We start from the raw sequence: 19,609 nt of genomic DNA, 5'->3' as shown, positions 1-19,609 counted from the left end.
TTGGGAGTCTATAGAACTTCCATTGACCAACAACTCAAAAAGAAGTAATATATGCCTGGCAGCGAGCTTTTAATTTGGTAGCCTCTGTTATATGGAGGCGGCATTAACCTCCTGCTGTAGGGTAACTCCATTCAAACCCCTTTTATAGATATAAAGAAATCTCCTAGGTAGTAGGTTTCTATATGGCATTTCCAAAGGTCTTTTGTGCTTGTTAGGCCACACCCACTTTTCTGCCCTGCCCTCCCACCCTAACCATTTAGTCCTTTCTATCCCATTACTCCCTTTTGCCCTCTACAACCTGTCCACACCTCCACTGCTGAAGTCTGCCCCTACCACGGTTCTTTACAGGGTTCCCGACTTCTGAGTACTCCAACTCAAGCATACATATCTAGACAGATGTGGTAGCACACGCCTTTGGTCCCAGCACTCAGAAGGCAGAGGCAGAAGCAGCTCTATGAGTTCAAGGTCAGCCTGTCTACAGAGTACGACCCTGTCTCAAAAATAAGCACACATATCTAAAAAGACGGCGCCCGCATGAGAGGGCTGCAGTGCGTCTTTCTGGCTGTGGTCAGCTCACAAAGAACGCTCATCTCCAGCGCTGCCATTTACTCTGGACGTTTACTGACTTCAATGTCCTTTCAGTTGGATAGTGTCACGCTGTGTATATGACACATTTTCACGGCCCATCACTTGCTGGGTGTCTTTCTTCCTGTTCTAGAGCATCAATGAACACAGATGAACAGACATCTCTGTAATATGATAGAGTCCTTTGTATATGCTAAGGAATACTATAGGTCGATTGATGGGAGATGTCATTCTGTGTATGTTTCTCATACTGGTTAATAATAAAGCACTGTTGGCCAATAGGAAAGGAAGATAGGAGGGACTAGGAGACAAGGAGGAAATAGGAAGTAGTAAGGAGGAGTCAAGATGGAGAGTTTGCAGAAAGCTGGACGCCAGCTGCCTCCCCGGTAAGAGAAGGTCATGTGAAAATACATAGATCAGCAGAAATGGGTTAATAATTAAGACAGAGCTAGCCGATAAGAAACTAGTAACTGGCCAACAGTATAATATCTAATACAGAGTCTCTGTGTATTATTTGGGGCTGGCGGCATGGCAGCAGGACAAGACCGGGTGGCGGCAGACGAAAAACCATACTCGTTACAGTCGATCGTGCGATAGTTCCATTTCTCAGGGCTGGAGAGATGGTTCAGAGGTTTAGAGCACTAGCTGCTCTCAGAGGTCATGAATTCATTTCCCAGCAACCAAACGGTGGCTCACAACCATCTATATTAATGCGTTCTGGTTCCCTCTTCTTGCCTGTACATGCAGGCAGAAGAGTGTACACATAATAAATAAATAAATATTTTTAAAAAGTTTCTCAGCCATTGTCTTGAGAATTGCTCTGCCTATTTCCTTCCCCCAGTTTTAAGCGGGTTGGTTTTTTTGTGGGGGTTTATTTTCCGAGTTCTTTATATATCCTACCCTTGGTCAAATGTGTTTTTTTTTTTTTTTCATCCTGTAAGCTGTGTCTTCATTTGAACAATGGTGCCCACTTGCCACTGTCCCCCTTAATGCCTGCAGCACTGAGGTCCTGTTCAGAAAGTCCTTCCTGTGCCTGTCTGTGCATCCCCTGCCTTCTCTATGGGACTCAGGACATTATGCTGAAGTCCTTGATCCACTGGAACGGAGTTCTGTACAGGGTGTGAGATAAGATCTAGTTTCATTTGTTACATGTGATATCCAGTTTGACCAGCACCATTTGGTGATGATGCTGTCTTCTCTCCAATGTGCATGTTTGCCTTCTTGTCAAAATCCAGGTGGCAGGAGGAGTTGGGCTCCTAAGTGGGTCCTCAGTGTATCATTTTTATATGATGTTTTTATTAGTATGATTCTATAACATAACTGAACATCAGGAATGATGTTTTCTATAGCAATGGGAGGTTTTTTTTTTTTTTTTTGTTGTTGTTGTTGGTTTTTCAAGACAAGTATTCTCTGTGTAGCCCTGGCTGCCCTAGAACTCGCTCTGTAGACCAGGCTGGCTTCGAACTCACAGAGATACACCTGCCTCTGCTTCCCAAGTGCTGGGATTAAAGATGTGTGCCACCACACCTAGCTCTAAGGCAATGTTTTCAGTGTTTCCATATGAATTTTGAAATTATTTCTTCAATTTCCATGAAGAACTACACTGAAATTTTGATGAGGATTTACTAGATTGCTTTGAGTAGGGTGGCCATTTTCACAATATTAATCCTACCAATCCTTGGGCAGGGGAGGTCTTTATATCATCTATTATGTTCTTCAGTTTCTTTCTTCGGCATCTTAAAATTTTCATTGAACAAGTGTTCCTTTATTAGATTTATCTCAAGATAAAATGATAACTTTAAGAACCTTGCCAGCTCAATTTGACTCTTTAGTCCTTTGTACCAGAACTAAACAAATGCATCATGACATTAACAAGTAATAATTTAAAGTGTATACATTCTTTCAATGTTTTCCTTGCCAGAGCAGTGACTACTTATGAGTGTTTGCTACATAGGTAATTTCTTTTCTTCCCTTGTGTTTCCCAAATTTCCTCCAATGAGCATACAACATGCTTCCTATCAAACATTTTTTTAAGCCAGACATGGCAATTGAGAGGCAGAAGATAATCTCCAGTTCAAAGCTAGACTGAACTACACGGCAAGTTCCAGACCAGCCAGGGCTACATTAAAAATCCTGTCTCCAAAAAACAAAAGGACTGTAGTGTAACTCAGTGACAAAGTTCTGTCTAACATGAGCAGCCAACTGGGTTTGATCCCAAGCATATAAAACTAGTGATAATACTTCAAACGCTTTGATCCTTCTGAGTAGTTCACAAATGTCCACTGACTTATATCACCTGCATATGCATTCTGCCTCTTTGAATTATCAATATTTCGGTCTTTTACAGTTTCAACTGTCTATCTCAAAAATTATTTTAGATTCCAACTCCAGTAACTTGGGAGTGAGAGACCTTATTTAGAAATGGTCATTTCGCAGAAAATGAGCTGTGATGGAGTCTGGTGGAGTAGTCTGAGGCCTCCACCCAACAGCACTGTTAGCCTGAAGAGGAGGAGAAGAGACCCTGCCACAGGCAGCAGCAGAGAACCGCCCACCCGCCTCAAGACAGACAGCTCTAACCCTGGTGAGCACATGGGGCTGGGGGGAGCCTGGTGCCCGAGCGGCAGTGTGTCTGCCGACAGCCTCTCATAGAATGCCTAACTCCCCCATAACAGTAGGGAAACACACCACTTTTGCTTAAAACCATCCAATATGCAATACCTTGTCAGAGCAGTCCTGAAAAACTAGAACAGATCTGCTAGAAAACAAGTCAATTAATGGAACACGTAAACACATAGTATGCCAGACTTGGATTTATATTAGCACAGAACAAAAAGTCACACACCGGAAGGTAAAATGTCACCTGTGAATGTCTTCCTCGGGCAGTGTTGACCTCATGTTAGGTATTACTGAGTAGCAACATAACTCTTTCCTTACCTAGTATGTATACATCGAAGTCATTTGATCAATATATAAAAGATGCAAACTATACACCTAATGGTTCTTCTGTACATAAAATGTGTCTATTTAGTAAACAAAATGTGACAAGAATTAGAAACTCACATGTTACATTCCAAAATTAAGTTTCTCTTGTATGTTCTTGTTTCCATCACTACTTGCACTAATACTCATGTGTTCTGCATATTACCTTTCAATAACCAATACGTGAATTACTGTTATAATTTCATCAGTTTCATAAGTGATTTTGATGAGATACCATTATATGCAATGCATCTTTCCAGAAGGGTCCAGCAGGAGCCCATTTCCTGAAGCTCTGAAAAGGGACTGCGACATCACTGAGATCGCTGAGGACTCAGGCGCTTCAGGCTTTGCTCATTAAGAGCACTGGTGATGACAACCGCCTCACCACCCAGAGGGATGCTCTGAACACAGCCAGCATCTTACCAGGAATTGTGAAGCTGCAAGACAGCCTTTAAAAAAGTTAGTCTTCACTACCGCTATGCACTCCGCAGCAACGCAAATGTTAGTGAGTCACAGTTGTTCATGTTCCCGGTGTCTAACAACAGGTAGGCATGACCACCATTTTTCACAACATGTGCTGTCCAGAGTATTAAAATTCCAGTCACAAAAGTATGACAATCACACCTGGCAAAAACACCAGCACGCTGCTCCGCTCCGACACGAACTGGGCCCCCGACTGGGTCTTGTTCCTGTCAAAATGTGAGGCGAACAAGTCTGAGTCAAGGCTGGGAGAGCTCCTGCCGTGAGACCCCCATGCTTACAGCTCCGTCATAAGAGCTCTCACAGACATGGCAGAGAGGCCAGCCTGGAGATAAGCTAGGGCTCTTGGCTTCCACTGCATTTGCCTGTAAGACACAGTATCTGCAAAAGTTTTCCTGGAACTTTAGACAGTATAATCCAGAACAACAAAATATAAACTTTAGAATAATTATAAGCAAGCTTTATTTGTTTTGTTTTTTAATATATATTATTTTTTCTTATTTTACATATCGATCCCTGTTCCCTCTCCTTCCCTCCCTCCCATGCCCCCCAACCCCCTATAAGCAAGTTTTATTAAAGCCCAGATTATTACTACAAAGTATGCTTATACATGCAGCTCTCAGGTAACCACAGAATTTTCCTTTCTCCACAGACCTGTAAGTCCTGCCTTCCTCTATGCAGTCTAGGGACAGCAGTAACAGACAGAAGGGCCCTACATTGCTCTGGAGCCTAGACCCACTCACCCCAGTTAGAGAGACAGACAAGAAGTAAGTAGACAGACAGGTTCTACACTGCTCTGGAGCCTACTCCCCAGTAGAGAGACAGAGAGGAAATAAGTAACTTGGAAATAAGACGGAAAGAAACAAAACTAATACAGGATAAAAGGTTATAAGCTGGGGCTGGAGAGATGGCTCAACTGTTAAAGTACCTCCACATACATGTACACATGTGCCCCCCAACACACACACACACACACACACACACACACACACTCAGGTACACATGACTAATCACTCATTCATTTCCAGCTCTGATCATTGAAAATACCTACACATACTGACAAATCCGTGGCAAAGTGTGAAGCCAGAGCCTGGTGTCCTTTTTGAAGACACACTTACATAATTCACTGCAGGAGCCACACCCCCTGGGAGTACAAGCAAGACATCAAACAAGTGCCCCAGGATGGAGTGGCCAAGCCCATGGATGTCATAGTCATCCCAAGATGGCTCCTACTCACTAGGAGCACACGTACAAAAAAAGACTAAAATTAACTTTATACTTTAACAAAAATCCATCAATCTTTTAAAAATAAGAAGACAAGCCTCAAAATGAGAAAATATTTGCAGTATTTTTCTGATATAAAGAACTGTTACCCAAAATACATAAAAAACACAAACTCAGCATACACACACACGTGTATATGTATGTGTATATATATGGTAAGGTCCTTGAAAAAGATATAGCTATCTATCTTTAATCCCAGCACTGGGAAGACAAAGGCAGGCAGATCTGTGAGTTCTAGGCCAGCCTGGTCTACATATCAAGTTCCAGGCCAACCAGAGTTGTTTAGTGATACCTCTCAAACAAACAAACAAACAAAAAAAAGCCCAACAGATAAATAATTGGATTGAAAAACAGGCTAATTAAATAGACCTATAACCCCTAGGGAATTAGAAACAGCCATCAAAAGTCTCCCAACCAAAAAGAGCCCATGACCAGATGGTGTCAGCATAGAATTCTACCAGAATTTGAAAGAAGAGCTAACACAAATACTCCTCAAATTGTTCCACACAATGGAACATTGAAGGAACATTGCCAAACTCTTTTTATGAGGCTACAGTTACCCTGATACCCAAGCCACACAAAAACACAACTAAGAGAACTACAGACCAATCTCCCTTATGAACACTGATGCGAAAATACTCAACAAAATACTGGCAAACCAAATCCAAGAAAACACACACACACACACACACACACACACACACACACACACACACAAATCATCCACCATGACTATGTAGGCTTCATGAACTCAGAGATGCAGAATTGGTTCAACACATGAAAATACATCAATGTAATCTATCGTATAAACAAACTGAAACAAAAAACTCATCTCATTAGATGCTGAAAAAGCCTTAAACAAAATCCAACATCCCTTCATGATAAAGGTCTTGGAGAGAGCACAGATACAAGGAACATACCTAAACATAATGAAGGCAATATACAGCAAGCCAACAACCAATATCAAACGAAATGGAGAGATCCCATTAAAATCAGGAACAAGATAAGGCTGTCTACTCTCTCCATATCTACTGAAGTCCTAGCCAGAGCAGTAAGACAACTAAAGAAGATACAAAATGGAGAAGTCAAACTTTTACTATTTGGTGATGATATGATATTACACATATGTGACCCAAAAAATTCTACTAGGGAACTACTACAACTGATAAACACCTTCAGTAATATAGCAGGATACACGATTGACTTAAAAAAAAAAAAATCAGCAGCCCTCCTATATACCGAAAATGGGCTAAGGAAAAAAAATGAGAGAAACAATACCCTTACAATAGCCACAAATAACATAAACTATCTTGGGGTAATGCTAACCAAACAAGTAGTCTTTAAAGAAAGAAACTGAAAGAACTTCCTTGCTTTTAGATAGGTAGAATTAACATAATAAAAAAAAACAACCAAAAGCAATCCACAGATTCAACGTTAAAAACCAGCAAAAATTTTCACAGGCCTTGAAAGGACAATACTCAACTTTATATGGAAAAGCAAAACACCCACTATAGCCAAAACAACCCTGTACAATAAAGGAACTTCTGGAGACATCACCATCCTCGACTTCATACTCTACTATAGAGCTACAGTAATGAAAACAGCTTGGTATTGGCACAAAAATAGACAGGTGGACCAATGTAATTGAATTCAAGACACAGATATCAATCTATACCCCTATAAACACCTAATTTTTGACAAAGTAAAATTATAAAGTGGAAATAAAAAATCATTTTCAACAAATGATGATGGCATAATTGGATGTCAACATGTAGAAGAACATAGATATGTACCTATCAGCATGCACAAAACAAGTCCAAATGGATCAAAGACCTCAGCATAAAACCACAACCTCATTGAACCTCAGAGAAGAGAAGGTGGGAGGTACCCTTGAAGTCATTGGCTCAGGAGACCGCTTCCTGAATGTAACTCCAACAGCACAGCACTGAGAGCAACAATGAAGAAATGGGACCTACCGAAACTGAGAAGCTTCCATAGAGCAAAGGACATGGCCAATGAGACAAAACAACTTCCTACAGAATGGGAAAAGATCTTTACCAACCCCACATCTGACAGAGGGCTAATCTCCAAAATATACAAAGAACTCAAGAAAACTTGAAGTCAAAAGACCAAATAAGCCAATAAGAAATGGGTATAGCTCTAAACAGAGAACTATCAACAGAGGAATCTCAAATGGCCAAAAGACACTTAAGAAAATGCTCAACATCGTTAAGTCATTAGAGAAATGTGAATAAGAACCACTCTGAGATTCCATCTTACAACTGTCAGAATGGCCAAGATCAAAAACTCTGATGACAGCTTATGCTGGAGAGGATGTGGAGTAAGGGAACACTCTTCCACTGCTGGTGGGAGTGCCAACTTGTAGAGTCACTTTGGAAATCAATATGGCAGTTCCTCAAGAAAATTGTGAATCAATCTACCTCAAGACATAGCAACCCACTCTTGGGCATATCCCCAAAGGATACACACTCACACCACAAGGACACTTGCTCAACCACATTCGTAGCAGCATTATTTGTAGTAGCCAGAACCTGGAAACAACCTAGATGACCCTCAACTGAAGAATGGATAAGGAAAATGTGGTACATTTACACAATGGAGTATTACTTAGCAGTATAAAACAATGACATTTTGAAATTTGCAGATAAATGAATGGATTTAGAAGAAGCCATTTTGAGTGAGGTAACCCAGACACAGAAAGATAAATATAATATGTACTTACTCATAAGTGGGTATTAGACATAAAGCAAAGGACAATCAGCCTACAGGCCACAACCCCAGAGAAGCTAGGTGACAAAGAGGACGACCCTAAGAGACACACACATGAATCTGCCTTGTAAGGGGGGAAAAGGCAAGATCTCCTGAGTAAATTAGGAATGTGAGGGGTAGGGGGATGCTTGCAAGGAGAGAGGGGAGTGGGGAGGAAATGTATTACTCAATTAAAAAAAGAAAAGAAAAATGGCCAAAAGACAAACATTAGAGCCCAGAGAATCCTCTGAAGAGGGAGATGAAGGATCGTAGGAGCCAGAGGGGTGAAGGGCACCACAAGGAAACCCATAGATTCCTACCCTGTGCTCATAGGGTAGGGGCTCACAGAGTAGAACCAACAACCAAGACGCCTGCATGGGACTGACCTAGGCCAGATGTATATACTAACAGCTACATAGCTTGGTCCTCGTGTGGAGCTCCTAACAGTGGAAGCAGGGCTGTCTCTGACTCTGTTACCTGCTTTGGGGGCCCTTTCCTCCTACTGGATTGCCTCATGCAGCCTTAAGAGGACAGGGGTTGCCTCGTCTTAGTGCAGCTTGGTATGCCATGGCTGCACTGTCCATGGGAGGCCTGTCCTTCCTTTCTGAAGAGAAACAGAACTCAGCCACTTGGTGGTGGTTACGCAACATGGTGTAGCTACACTGAAAGATGGGTTAATGGTACCTTACAAATGAACCATGATCTTGTCATAGAAACCAACAATAGTGTTCCTTGTAATTTACCCGGATGAACCGGATGTCTGCATCTACATAAACCTGCATCCAGGTTTTTTCATAGCAGCTCTAGTCATAGTTTGGGACTTAGTGACAAGTCTCTAAGATGTAACTTGGTAAATAAATAACTGTAGTCTGTATAAACAATGGAATATTATTCAGCAATTAGAAAGTCAGGGCTGAGTAGATGGCTTGGTAGGTAAAGGAGGACCTGAATCCAGATCCCCTGTAGGGTTGGCAGCTTTGTCTACAATCCCAGCTCAGTGGGACAGGAAGGAGATGGGGGAGAGCAGGCAAGTGGACCCTGGGGCCATGCTGGGGCCATGCCGACCAGACAATCTAGCTAAAGTGGAGAGCCTAAGTTCAGTGAGAGACATACGAAACCTGGTAGAGAGCAGCCCAGGAAGCCATTCCCATAGTCTTCCGTCTCCCCTCGTACACATGGGGAGTGCACGTGCATTCACCGTACACACAAAAGGAACTCATTATAGTTACATAAAATAACAGTTGGCTTACTGCTAGACATGGTAGTGCATACCTTTAATCCCAGACTTCAGAGCCAAAGGCAGATGAGTTCAAGGCCAATTTGGTCACCATAGTGAGTTTCAGGACAGCCAGGGCTACACAGAGAGATGCTGCCTCAAACAACAACAATTAGCCTACCAAGCCATGAAACAATAAGCAAAAATCTTAAATGCTTTTAAAATTATTTTTTTTCTGATTTTACTTAAATATTTATTCAATGTATGTGTGTACATGCCTGGGTATATGTATTGCACCATGTGTGTTCAATAGTTACAGGTAATTGTGAGTCACTCTGTGTGTGCTTGGAACTGAACCTGGGTCCTATGCAAGACCCTTCTTCAGTCCCTTAAATGTTTCCAAGTAAAAAAAGTCAATGAAAAAAGGCTACCAACCATATCATTTCAACTGTCGGATGTTCTGAAAAGGCAAAACTAAAGAGCTCAGTCCAGGAGATGGGGGAGAATAATGGAGAGGGTGGAGAGGGGCCCTGGGTGCTGGACTGCTGTGTGTGACACTGTAATGGGAGATGCATGGTCACACTGCTATCAAAACAGAGACTGCGCAGCACCAGGGCTGAGCCAGTGCAAGCAGGACTCGGCGGCAGTGTGCTCAACTCAACGTGACGGACAAACACCTCTGGTGCAGGGCTCAGATACTAGGACAGGCTGTGTTTGTGGAGCGAGGTGGCCCATGGGAGCTCCCTGCATGCTCTTGCTCAATTTCATTGTGCACATGAAAATGTCTATGGAAAGGAAGAACAATCCAAGTTCACTTTAACTTTATTTTGGCTTTTGGTTTTTTTGTTTGTTTGTATTGTGAGATGGGGTTTTTCTGTGCAGCTCTGGCTGTCCTGGAACTCACTCTGTAGACCAGGCTGACCTTGAACTCACAAAGAAAAAGAGAGAAAGAAGCAGACTTTTAAAAAAAAGGAACACTCGTCCTTGTGGAACAATCTTAGGAAATATAGAACAAAGAATAGATCATGGCAAATATAATAGGGGCTCAGAAAGAAGCCGAGAGGATGCTAAGGCCACTAGAAGGCTGCTGGGCAGGCTTCCAATACTAGTGTTGAGACTCAGAGAGCCCGTTCAGTTGCCAGCAAAGGAAACACAAAGGAATCCACACCTACTCCCTGCTCTGAGGCTATGGATCATCAAAGACAAAGAACGTGCCTGAAGGTTATCCATGGTGAAAAGATATGCTTACTGCGGACAAGAAGACAAAAAGAAGCTTTATCACTCTAGCAACACAAGGCAGTAGATTATATGAAATTAGCATCAAAACTTGGAAAGAATACTAAAAAAAAAAAAAATGCTTTCTGTTAATTCTTTTCTCAATGTTACTGTGTATAGAAAACCAGAAAAATAAAATATAAGGAGCATTTAATAACTTTTAATTTCATATGAGTATTTCTACTCTGGAGATCCAAAATCTGAAATGCTCCAAAGTCTGATACTTGATCTTGAGCCTTGAAACGTTTTTGAGTTTAGAGTGTCTGGGTCCAGCCACTGAGGTCTGAAAACAATTCTGGCTCCAAGCTTTCTGCTGGAAGTCCAACCTGCTCCTAAAAGCACTGAACACACATCAAGGATGTGAGCCAGGGCATGTGCTATTCACAGTAAAGACATGAGATTTTTTAATTTATGCATTTGTGTATACGTGAACATGTGTTGGTATATGTGCATGCAGAAGTAGGGAGAGAGAGAAAGGGAAGGGTAAGAGAAAGAGGGGAGGAAAGAAGGGAATCAGAAAGGGAGGGAGGGGTTTTGGAGGGATGAGACAGAAAAGTGTCAGCGTCAACTCTGAGTGTCACCCTCAAGAACCCTGTCCACCTGCTTTGAGACAGCGTCTCTCCCTGGCCCGAATCTGGCTGACCACTGAGACCCACCCAGTGCTGTCTCCTCCACCTGCCCAGCTGGAACTACAAGCACACATCCCCAAGCCCATTGTGTTTGTTTCCCTGTAGGCTCCGGACTCAGACTCAGGCCCTCACGCTTGCAGACCATGCACCTGGCCAACCGAGCCGTCTGCCCAGCTCAAGGGTTTCATCTGTTGACTTAGATTCTTTCAAAGGATGAAACTGAAATCAAATAAAAGCTAAGAGCATTTGCCAACAAAGCTCTTGAAGGCTATAACCTGGGAAGAACGAAAGCAAGACAAGAGGTTTAAATTTGATAAACAAGGGTTAATTCAGGTACCCTAAGGCCTACAGGAAAAAGTCACCCCAGCAACGCTAGCTGGTTACTAAGGGAGGGAGAATATTCATTACCATTCCTTGTTTCTAAAGTAATAAGTGCTATTTATGTGGTGCAATAAAATTACAACCACAGAGCTTCAATAACACAGTATTTTTAAATTACAGACTCAAACCAGTACTTAGAACCTAAAACCTAAACTGTCCTCAAAGGAAAAAGTCTCCTTTTTTTTTTTTTTTTTTTTTTTGCTTTTTAAACAAAAGCTAGAAGAATGATCGCCTGCATTGCCTGCTGGGTGTCAGGAAATATCTCAGGACAAAGAGAACAGAGGCAGCCATGTGAGTCCTGTGTCTGGGAAAGTCATCATGCCACTTTCTGGCTCCAATGCTAGCATAAAAAGAAAAGGCCCCAGAGCTGCACCCAGCACGGCTTTGACTCTAGCAGTCACTGCTGACAGCTGAAAGGTTCCTACTGCTGGGTGTCTTCACGCCCACAATCCAAGCGCCTGAGAGAAGGATGGCCACACTCTGTTGTGTAGCAAGCCTGTCTAAAAACACGCCCAAGTGTCTACAGCTATTATCTCACTACTGTATAAACGTGTATGGTAAATGCACGGAACGTGTAGCTGGAGGGGCTCTTACCCACTCTCCCTCATGTCCAGGTCATCAAACATCTGAATGAGAGAGACAGCAACTTCATAGACATCCTTTGTTATCACTGGCTCCTCCAAACGGTAGGGGGGAAGCTGGAAAGAATAAAAAACAAGAGAACATCTACATAGAACTGCAGGAAAAGTGCTGGTTTAGGTGTGTGCTCTCTAAAAACATAGTAATTAACAACACTAATAATGCCAACTGCAGTCAACCATGAAGGCGTGCGGTGGCAAGGGCGCCGTGGCAAGGGCGGCCTGGGGTACTGGAGATGTACGGTGTTAAAAGTCCGTGGCAACTTAGTGTAAGGCGCAGGATAGCTACATCAAAGGCCCGGGGAATAGGAGTTGTTTCCTATCCCGCAATCAGCGCCCTTCCAGGGCATCAATTCCCACCTCTAAGAGCCCCGACATCACAACATCTACACACAGCAACTACCACACCTGCCTCCCAGTGTGCCCTAAGGGTGACACCACCTGACACCAAAGCAGACTCAACTCCAGCCTAATGCGGTAGAGTTGCCCCTGGGACCCTCTGCAGAACACAACCACCACTGGCCAGGCTGGAAGGACTGTCTATGTGCAGAGATCTCCAATGTCCCACACAACAGCTACAGCACCGCTTACACAGAGCCTGTTTTATGTCCTTTGTTTTCCAGCAAGGGTATGAACATTTTGTTTAATAACTGGATCAACTGTCTACAAGCACTCATGAGTTGTGACAGACACACAGGAAGGACTCGAGTCTTTAGGTGGTCAGAGCTAGTCATAATGTATAGAAACATTATAGCGAATGTCCATTTCCCAACATTACTACGATTCCAGTAACTTGATTATGAAAAGCTTACTTTCATTTGAGAATGGAGCACATCTAATACATTCATCGCTGACACGCCTTAATTTTCTACCCTAACGGTGACCAATATTTCAACGCAACTATTTGAAACAGAAATAGGGAAAAGGTACATGTTCCACAAACCCCAACAGTGACACCAAACCCACCTAGAAGCCTGCCATTGGCAAGCTATGTAGAAAAAACATGTGACTGAGTCACAAACAACTCCACTGAGCTCTAAAACCCAAGCCCTCTAAACTGTTGTTCTTGTTGCTGGTGTTTTAAGACAGGGTCTGATGTGACCCAGACTGGCCTTCAACTTGCTATGTATCCTAGGCTGGCTTTGAACTCCTAACACTGCTGCCACTATCTCCAGAGGAACAGGGCTGCAGGCATGTGCCACTATACCTGGCCTCATGGGCATTATTAATTAAATGCTCCTGTTTATTTTACATCCCAACTGCAGTTTCCTCTCCCTCCTCTCCTCCTATCGCCTCACCCCACCCCACCTCCCTTCTGCTCCCCCTGCCTCCCCTCTGACCCCCCATGCACTCCTCCTCCCTGTCGGTTCAGAAAGGAGCAGGCCTCCAATAGGAGTCAACAAAGCATGGCATGCCAAGTAGAGGCAGGACCAAGCTCCTCTCCCCCTACATCAGGGCTGCTCGGGGCAACCCAGCAACCCAACCAAAAGGCAGGTCAAGCCCAGGGACAGGTCCTGATCCCTGCAATTCTGTTTATGGTTGAGACAGATTTCTCTGTGTCGTTTTTGTAGACCTCGAACTCACAGAGATCTGCCTGCCTCTGCCTCCCCAGTGCTGGGATTAAAGGCATGCACCACTACTGCCCAGCTTCCCCCCGAAATTTTTAATCTCTCTAATAAGACATCAAATACAGCTAGCTTCTGAGCATACATGCATGTACATGTTTATGTGTGCTCAGTCATGTGAAGGCCAGAGGACATCTGCAAATGTCATTCCTCAGTCACCATCCACCTCTTAAAAAAATATTTATTTACTATGTAAACACTGTTTTGTCTTCGTGTATGCCTGCAGGCCAGCAGAGGACACCACATCTCACTATAGATGATTGTGAGCCACCATGTGGTTGCTGGGAATTGAACTCACAACCTCTGGAAGAGCAGCCAGTGCTCTTAACCACTGAACCATCTCTCCACACCCCACCATCTGCCTGTTTTCCTGCATGGGTTTTTATCATTGGTCTGGAGCATACTAAGATGACTAAACTGACTGGCCAAGAATCCCTAGGGACCCACCTGTCTCAACTCGCTAGTGCTGAAGTAAACCACCAGGCTTAGCTTCTTAAAAATGGGTTCTGGAGACAAATTCAGGTTCTCATGTTTGTGAAGCAACCCTTCAGCAATGGAGCTGCCACCCAAGCCCCAGCCATGCTCTCTAACACAACTGACAACAACATCGAGCAAGACGGGCTGTGTGCCTTCTGTATGGTGATGTCAGATGAAACCCAGCCAGCACCGCATCCTAGTAGAGCTCACTGTTCCAACACTACAACTATCTTCAACATTAGCTCAACTCCTGCTCCAAGCAGCTGGGCTCCATCCATCAAACTGCAAGCTCTCTCCAGGCTCAGAGACTCCAGGAAGGCAAGATCCACACAGAGGTCTCAACTTGACATTTGTCACTGTCTAGGAACATTTTTGGTTTTGATAAGGAGAGGGCTGCTACTTGTAGCTAGTTCGTCAAGGACAAAAAGAAGCACCCTGCAGTGCTGAGGGTACCCTTGTTGGAAACCAGCAGCCCGATGATGGGCGGGACACTCGTGGCCATGTCGTCTCTATGTCACGAGTTACCTGGCTGGGGACTCAGTTACACACGTTTCCCTTTTAAAGCAAGCACGCCAAGCGCCCCTCCCCCTTGCTCTTTCTATCCTCTCTCTTCCACACTTCCTCCTTTCTCCTGCTTCCGGGTGGCCACCAGCTTTCTCTCCCCTCTAACAATGAACTCCACGTGGGGCGCTGGGCCTCGTGTTTGTGTTTTCTAGGCAATAGCAAAACAAAAGAACAGCCCCCGTGCCACACAGAACCATCTGTACAAGAATGCCTATAACGCTGAGGCGGAGACAGTGTGCCCTACCAGACATGCTACCCTGGCGCACAGCAGCATGGCGCGGCACTGTGGCAATGTCTGCAGCAAGGGCAGACGTGTTAAGGGCTAGTGAAGAGCAGCCTACACGGAGGAAGGGCACGCAGCTCCAAGAGAGAGAAAAGAAAATAGTTACTGATATAAACAGACGTGGAAAGCTAGGCAAAAACTATGTGCAGAGCGTATACCATCTCCTCTGCAAAGGAAGAAGTGATGCTGCATTTGTCTGGTAGGCTCAAGCGTGTGAGGAAGGACCCTGAGAGCTCTCCAAGAGCAGTGTCACAGGAGGCAGGCCAGATGGCAGACAGAGGGGAAGGGACAGAGTGAGGCCAGCTTTCAGTCTTGTGGCTTTTGTTCATGAGCTGGGAATGGAGTGCAGGGTCTCACCCAGCTGCACACACTTTCTCACTGGGCGCTCTCAGAGGTGAGAGAGGAGGTGTTTCATGTCTGCTTCTACTTTATACCTGGACTTCTCCGACCTCTGAACATACCACACATGTGAAAGCAACTCTACAGCCTCTATAGAAAATGTGTCCCCACCATCACAGTGCAAGTCCAGGTTCAACTCCACTCACCCCAGACCAGGGATGTACATTTAAGTAGACTTCTATCTTAAGTCAATGTGCCCATCCTCAAGTGAATTTACAATTTTATAATGACTAAAGTCTGAGGTTTTATTTTTCAACATCAATGAGGTATGAAACCAGTCATAATAATTTTCATGAGGATGTGTGACATGACTATTTACTGTGTCTACAGCTTACAGCAAAAGTCCAGTGGTTTACTTCCTTTATTTTTCTCCACCCCTTCCTCCCATGTGCCAGCTCTGACAGGTTCTAAAAGGGCCTAGCAACCCTTCTAGAATTAGCAATGGAATTCATAGTCAGAAACTAAAGTTCATTCCCTGTAAAAGCAGCAATGCATCCCAACATACCCCACTATGATAAATGTGCCCCAAATCATTAAGGTAATACTCTTCAATAGTGTGGGGCTTGCCTTCCACTTCAAAAACATATGCAGGGTTCATCTTGTTCTGGACGGGGACAGCAAAGTAGTCTGCAAACTCCTTGCAGTTGATGGTGGCAGACATGAGGATCACCTGTAGTGAAGAGAGTCCCATCCATGAGCAATGCAAGCCACCTCAGAACCCCTGACCCACCCTCAGCCTCCCACCATTCAGAAACTACTGAGTTTTAAATAGAGTATCTTGATGCTCAAGACTTTACTGTTACTTTGAAAGTATTTTTTCTGATGAGAACTGCCCCATCCCTGGAATCCACGGTGGAAGTCGTCCTCTGCCACATGCATGCCCCACACATGCCACACATCATATACAAAAATAAATAAAACTTCTAAATATTAAAACGGGAAATTGTATACTCCCAACAAAGGTGAACTACGGCCACTTAATTAGAATGAAAGCCTTCATAATAAAACCAACTTTCAGAAATGAATTTCAGCGTAGTGTGATGCAGGAAAGTAAGAGAAAACCAAACGGACATCTAGAACACTCTGGCTGTAGCTGAAGGGTAGAGAATCCAGCCCCAGGAGCCAGATGACAGGAACGTGAGACCAGCTGCAGCTATGGGTTTCCCAAGAACACACAGATGGAAAGCAGCATCCACAGCACACCCAATGAGTCCTGGGGAAGTGCCAGCAGTCCCAAGAATCTGCTCGTCCTTGGTCTCCAGGGTCCTCTGGCTGGTGGAAACTACCTGCTCGATCTAGTAATGACAGTCCCTAAGTGTCAATCTTACCAGATGTCACAGGGCCAACACCCTGTTTCCTTTGACATTAGACACAAATCAGAAACCATAGTGACAGAAATTCATTTTGAAAAAGTATGTCTGAGACAGAGGGATGGCTTAGGAAGCCACTTAAAGTACAAGAGTCATCATCCCCCAGGAGCACTCAGGGCACAGTGGCAATGCCTAGACATTGATAAAACATCAGACCAGCCAACTTCCGGGCTCTTCTGATAGGTGCACCATGGAAATCAGAGACAAATGCTCCCAGGCCCCCCAGTGTCCTGCCCAGCACACCTGGTCCGGGTGCCAGCGCCAGAAACCTACAGCCATGTGCAGAGGAAGCCACACATAGGGACAGGGCTTCCTCCCATGCGCTCTGCCCTTGCCTTTCCAACTCTGACAACACAGCTCTTATTAAAAGAGAAAGAATGAGTTCCTAAGGAGCTTTAAAAATTCACAAAGCCATCTAACACCCAACTTCAGATTACCTGACCTAAATATACATACGGGTCTCTGTTTAGAAAACATGGTTCTTCGAATACATTTCTTGTTTGTGTTGTTGTTGTTTTGTGGTACTAGGAATTAAACCCAGACCTTCTGCAGACTAGGCAAGTATACCAATACAAAGTCAAATCCTCAGACCTCAACTCTCTTTTAAATAAATTATGAAACTAACAACAGACTTATTGGAAAGATGCAAGTTCCTTCCACCATTTCTGAAATTGGTAGATTTTTTAAAAATAAACTGTCACTCTTAACTCTCACTGAGAATGAAAAACATTTAATCAAATCATTTTCCTGGGGTAACACAAATCCCAACATGTAGCACAAATAATATAAACCCAGAGATAGATTTTGGGGTTCAAGCTAAAAATCAGAAAAGCGAAACAGCCAACTACTAGCTCTTACCTCTACCTCAGACTGGGATGTCTCCATGATCCTCAGTGGAGCTGGAAACTGAATTTCCTTCCTGTCCTTTACATGGCTGGAAACTAATTGCCAGCTATGACCCAGCTCCTGTCGTACATGCCTCTCTAGTGCTAGGATTAAATGTGTGGGATCCCCGAGATCACCTTTGTGAGAGCTGTGTTTCTTTTTAGACTGATTCAATATCATGTAGCCATGGGTGGCCTTGAACTCACAGAGATTCACCTGCCCGTCTCTTGAGTGCTGGAATGAAGGGTGTGTGCCACCACTGCCTGGCCTCTATGGTTGTGGGTAGCATTCTGATCTCCAGGCAAGCCTCATTAGATCATAAACTACACATCACCACAGCCTGGTCTGAACAAAAACAGGTCTTAAAATGGCATCAGAGCTTCCTCACCATCTCATTTGTTGAGTTATCACAAACGCTCTTTCAGATTCCTAACTGAAGAGTGTCGGTTACTCACTCTACAGTCACCAGAGCAACATGACAGCCTATCACAATCAGCTACAGTCATTGAGGGCCACCTTGCAGGTGACAAGTAAGAATACATGGAAGCCACATTTCATAATTTCAAAACAATCATCACCAGGTGTGGTGGGCATGTCTTTAATCCCCGCACTCGGGAGGCAGAGGCAGGAGGAGCTCTGTGAGTTCGAGGCCAGCCTGCTCTACAGAGTGCCTCTAGTTAGCATGGATGGATTGTGAATGATCCGTGATTAGATTTGCTTAGATTACAAGATTATTCTAAATCTTTACTGTTTTAGCCAAACTGACATCTTACACTTTATTCTTCTTTTTCAAAAAAAAAAAAAGGCATTTACCATTCCTCCGCAACTTCTGCCTCTGAAGAGCAGTGAGTGTGTGTCCTCCCTCAAACTGCAGCATCTTCCATGTAAATCGGGGACCAGCGGGCCACTCAGACCATCAAAGTGCTGCTTCCCCAGCCCACAGCAGGCTAACACCCAGCCCTCCACTACAGTCCACTATACTAGACAGTTTTCTGAAGGCCTGGGAAAGTGTTAAAATTCACTGCAACATAATTACCAAAAGCTTCTACACTGTTACCCCAGCAGGTGCCCTGGGCATCTGACAGTAGATCCCAACAGACTGACTCTGTCTTAGTTAGGGCTTTTATTGCTGTGATCAAACTCCAGGACCCAGAGCAGCTGGGGGAAGGGGTGTGATTTCTGCTCATAGCTCTGGCCACAGTCTCTCAGTGAGGGGAGTCAGGGCAGGGCTGGAGGCAGAGGCCATGGGGGAGTGCCCATTGCTGGCTTGCTCCTCGGTTTACTCGGTTTACTGGGCCTGCTGATTATATCATTCAAAACCCTTGCTCAGGGATGGCACCTCCCACAGTGGGTGGGGCACTTCCACATAAATCACCGCCTACAGGACAATCTTATAAAGAAAGGCATTCTCTCAGTTAAGAGCCACTTTGCAAAATATATCTAGATTTGTATCATAACGTCAAAAACCAACCAGCATAGGACCAAATTGTTAAAACTGGAGAAGCAAAATGAAATCTAAAATTTACCTTCACAAAACGTGAATTCGTCCTCAGGAGCTTACGGACGACCAGCAGCAGGAAATCCATCTCCTCTGTTCGTTCATGCACCTACAGGATCACGAGGGCATCGGGAAGGCACATGTCAGGGCGGGGGATATGGCTTGGCGGTTAAGAATGTGTTTCAAAAGCATGAGGGTCAGGGCTGAGATCCCCAGAACCAATGTAAATACCAGGTAAACACAGTGAGTCTATAACCCCAGTATCAGGGGGT

At 44.1% G+C, this 19,609-nt stretch overlaps 1 protein-coding gene across 1 annotated transcript in view; it reads right to left on the bottom strand.

The window, feature by feature from the left end:
• Tdrd9 (tudor domain containing 9) overlaps nucleotides 1-19,609 on the bottom strand; it is an 84,582-nt gene that overhangs the window by 40,114 nt on the left and 24,859 nt on the right. Inside the window, exons 6-9 of the mRNA XM_051196671.1 lie at nucleotides 19,366-19,446; nucleotides 16,090-16,254; nucleotides 12,193-12,296; nucleotides 4,189-4,253 (exon numbers count right to left, since the gene is read on the bottom strand). Of these exons, the coding sequence (XP_051052628.1) occupies nucleotides 4,189-4,253; nucleotides 12,193-12,296; nucleotides 16,090-16,254; nucleotides 19,366-19,446 (415 nt within the window). The remainder of the gene's footprint in view (nucleotides 1-4,188; nucleotides 4,254-12,192; nucleotides 12,297-16,089; nucleotides 16,255-19,365; nucleotides 19,447-19,609) is intronic.

The sequence above is a fragment of the Phodopus roborovskii genome, unplaced genomic scaffold (genome assembly GCF_943737965.1).
Source record: "Phodopus roborovskii unplaced genomic scaffold, PHOROB, whole genome shotgun sequence".
NCBI classification, from domain to species: domain Eukaryota; kingdom Metazoa; phylum Chordata; class Mammalia; order Rodentia; family Cricetidae; genus Phodopus; species Phodopus roborovskii.
Note: the sequence above shows the minus strand (reverse complement) of the source record. Positions and strands in the feature narration are given on the sequence as shown.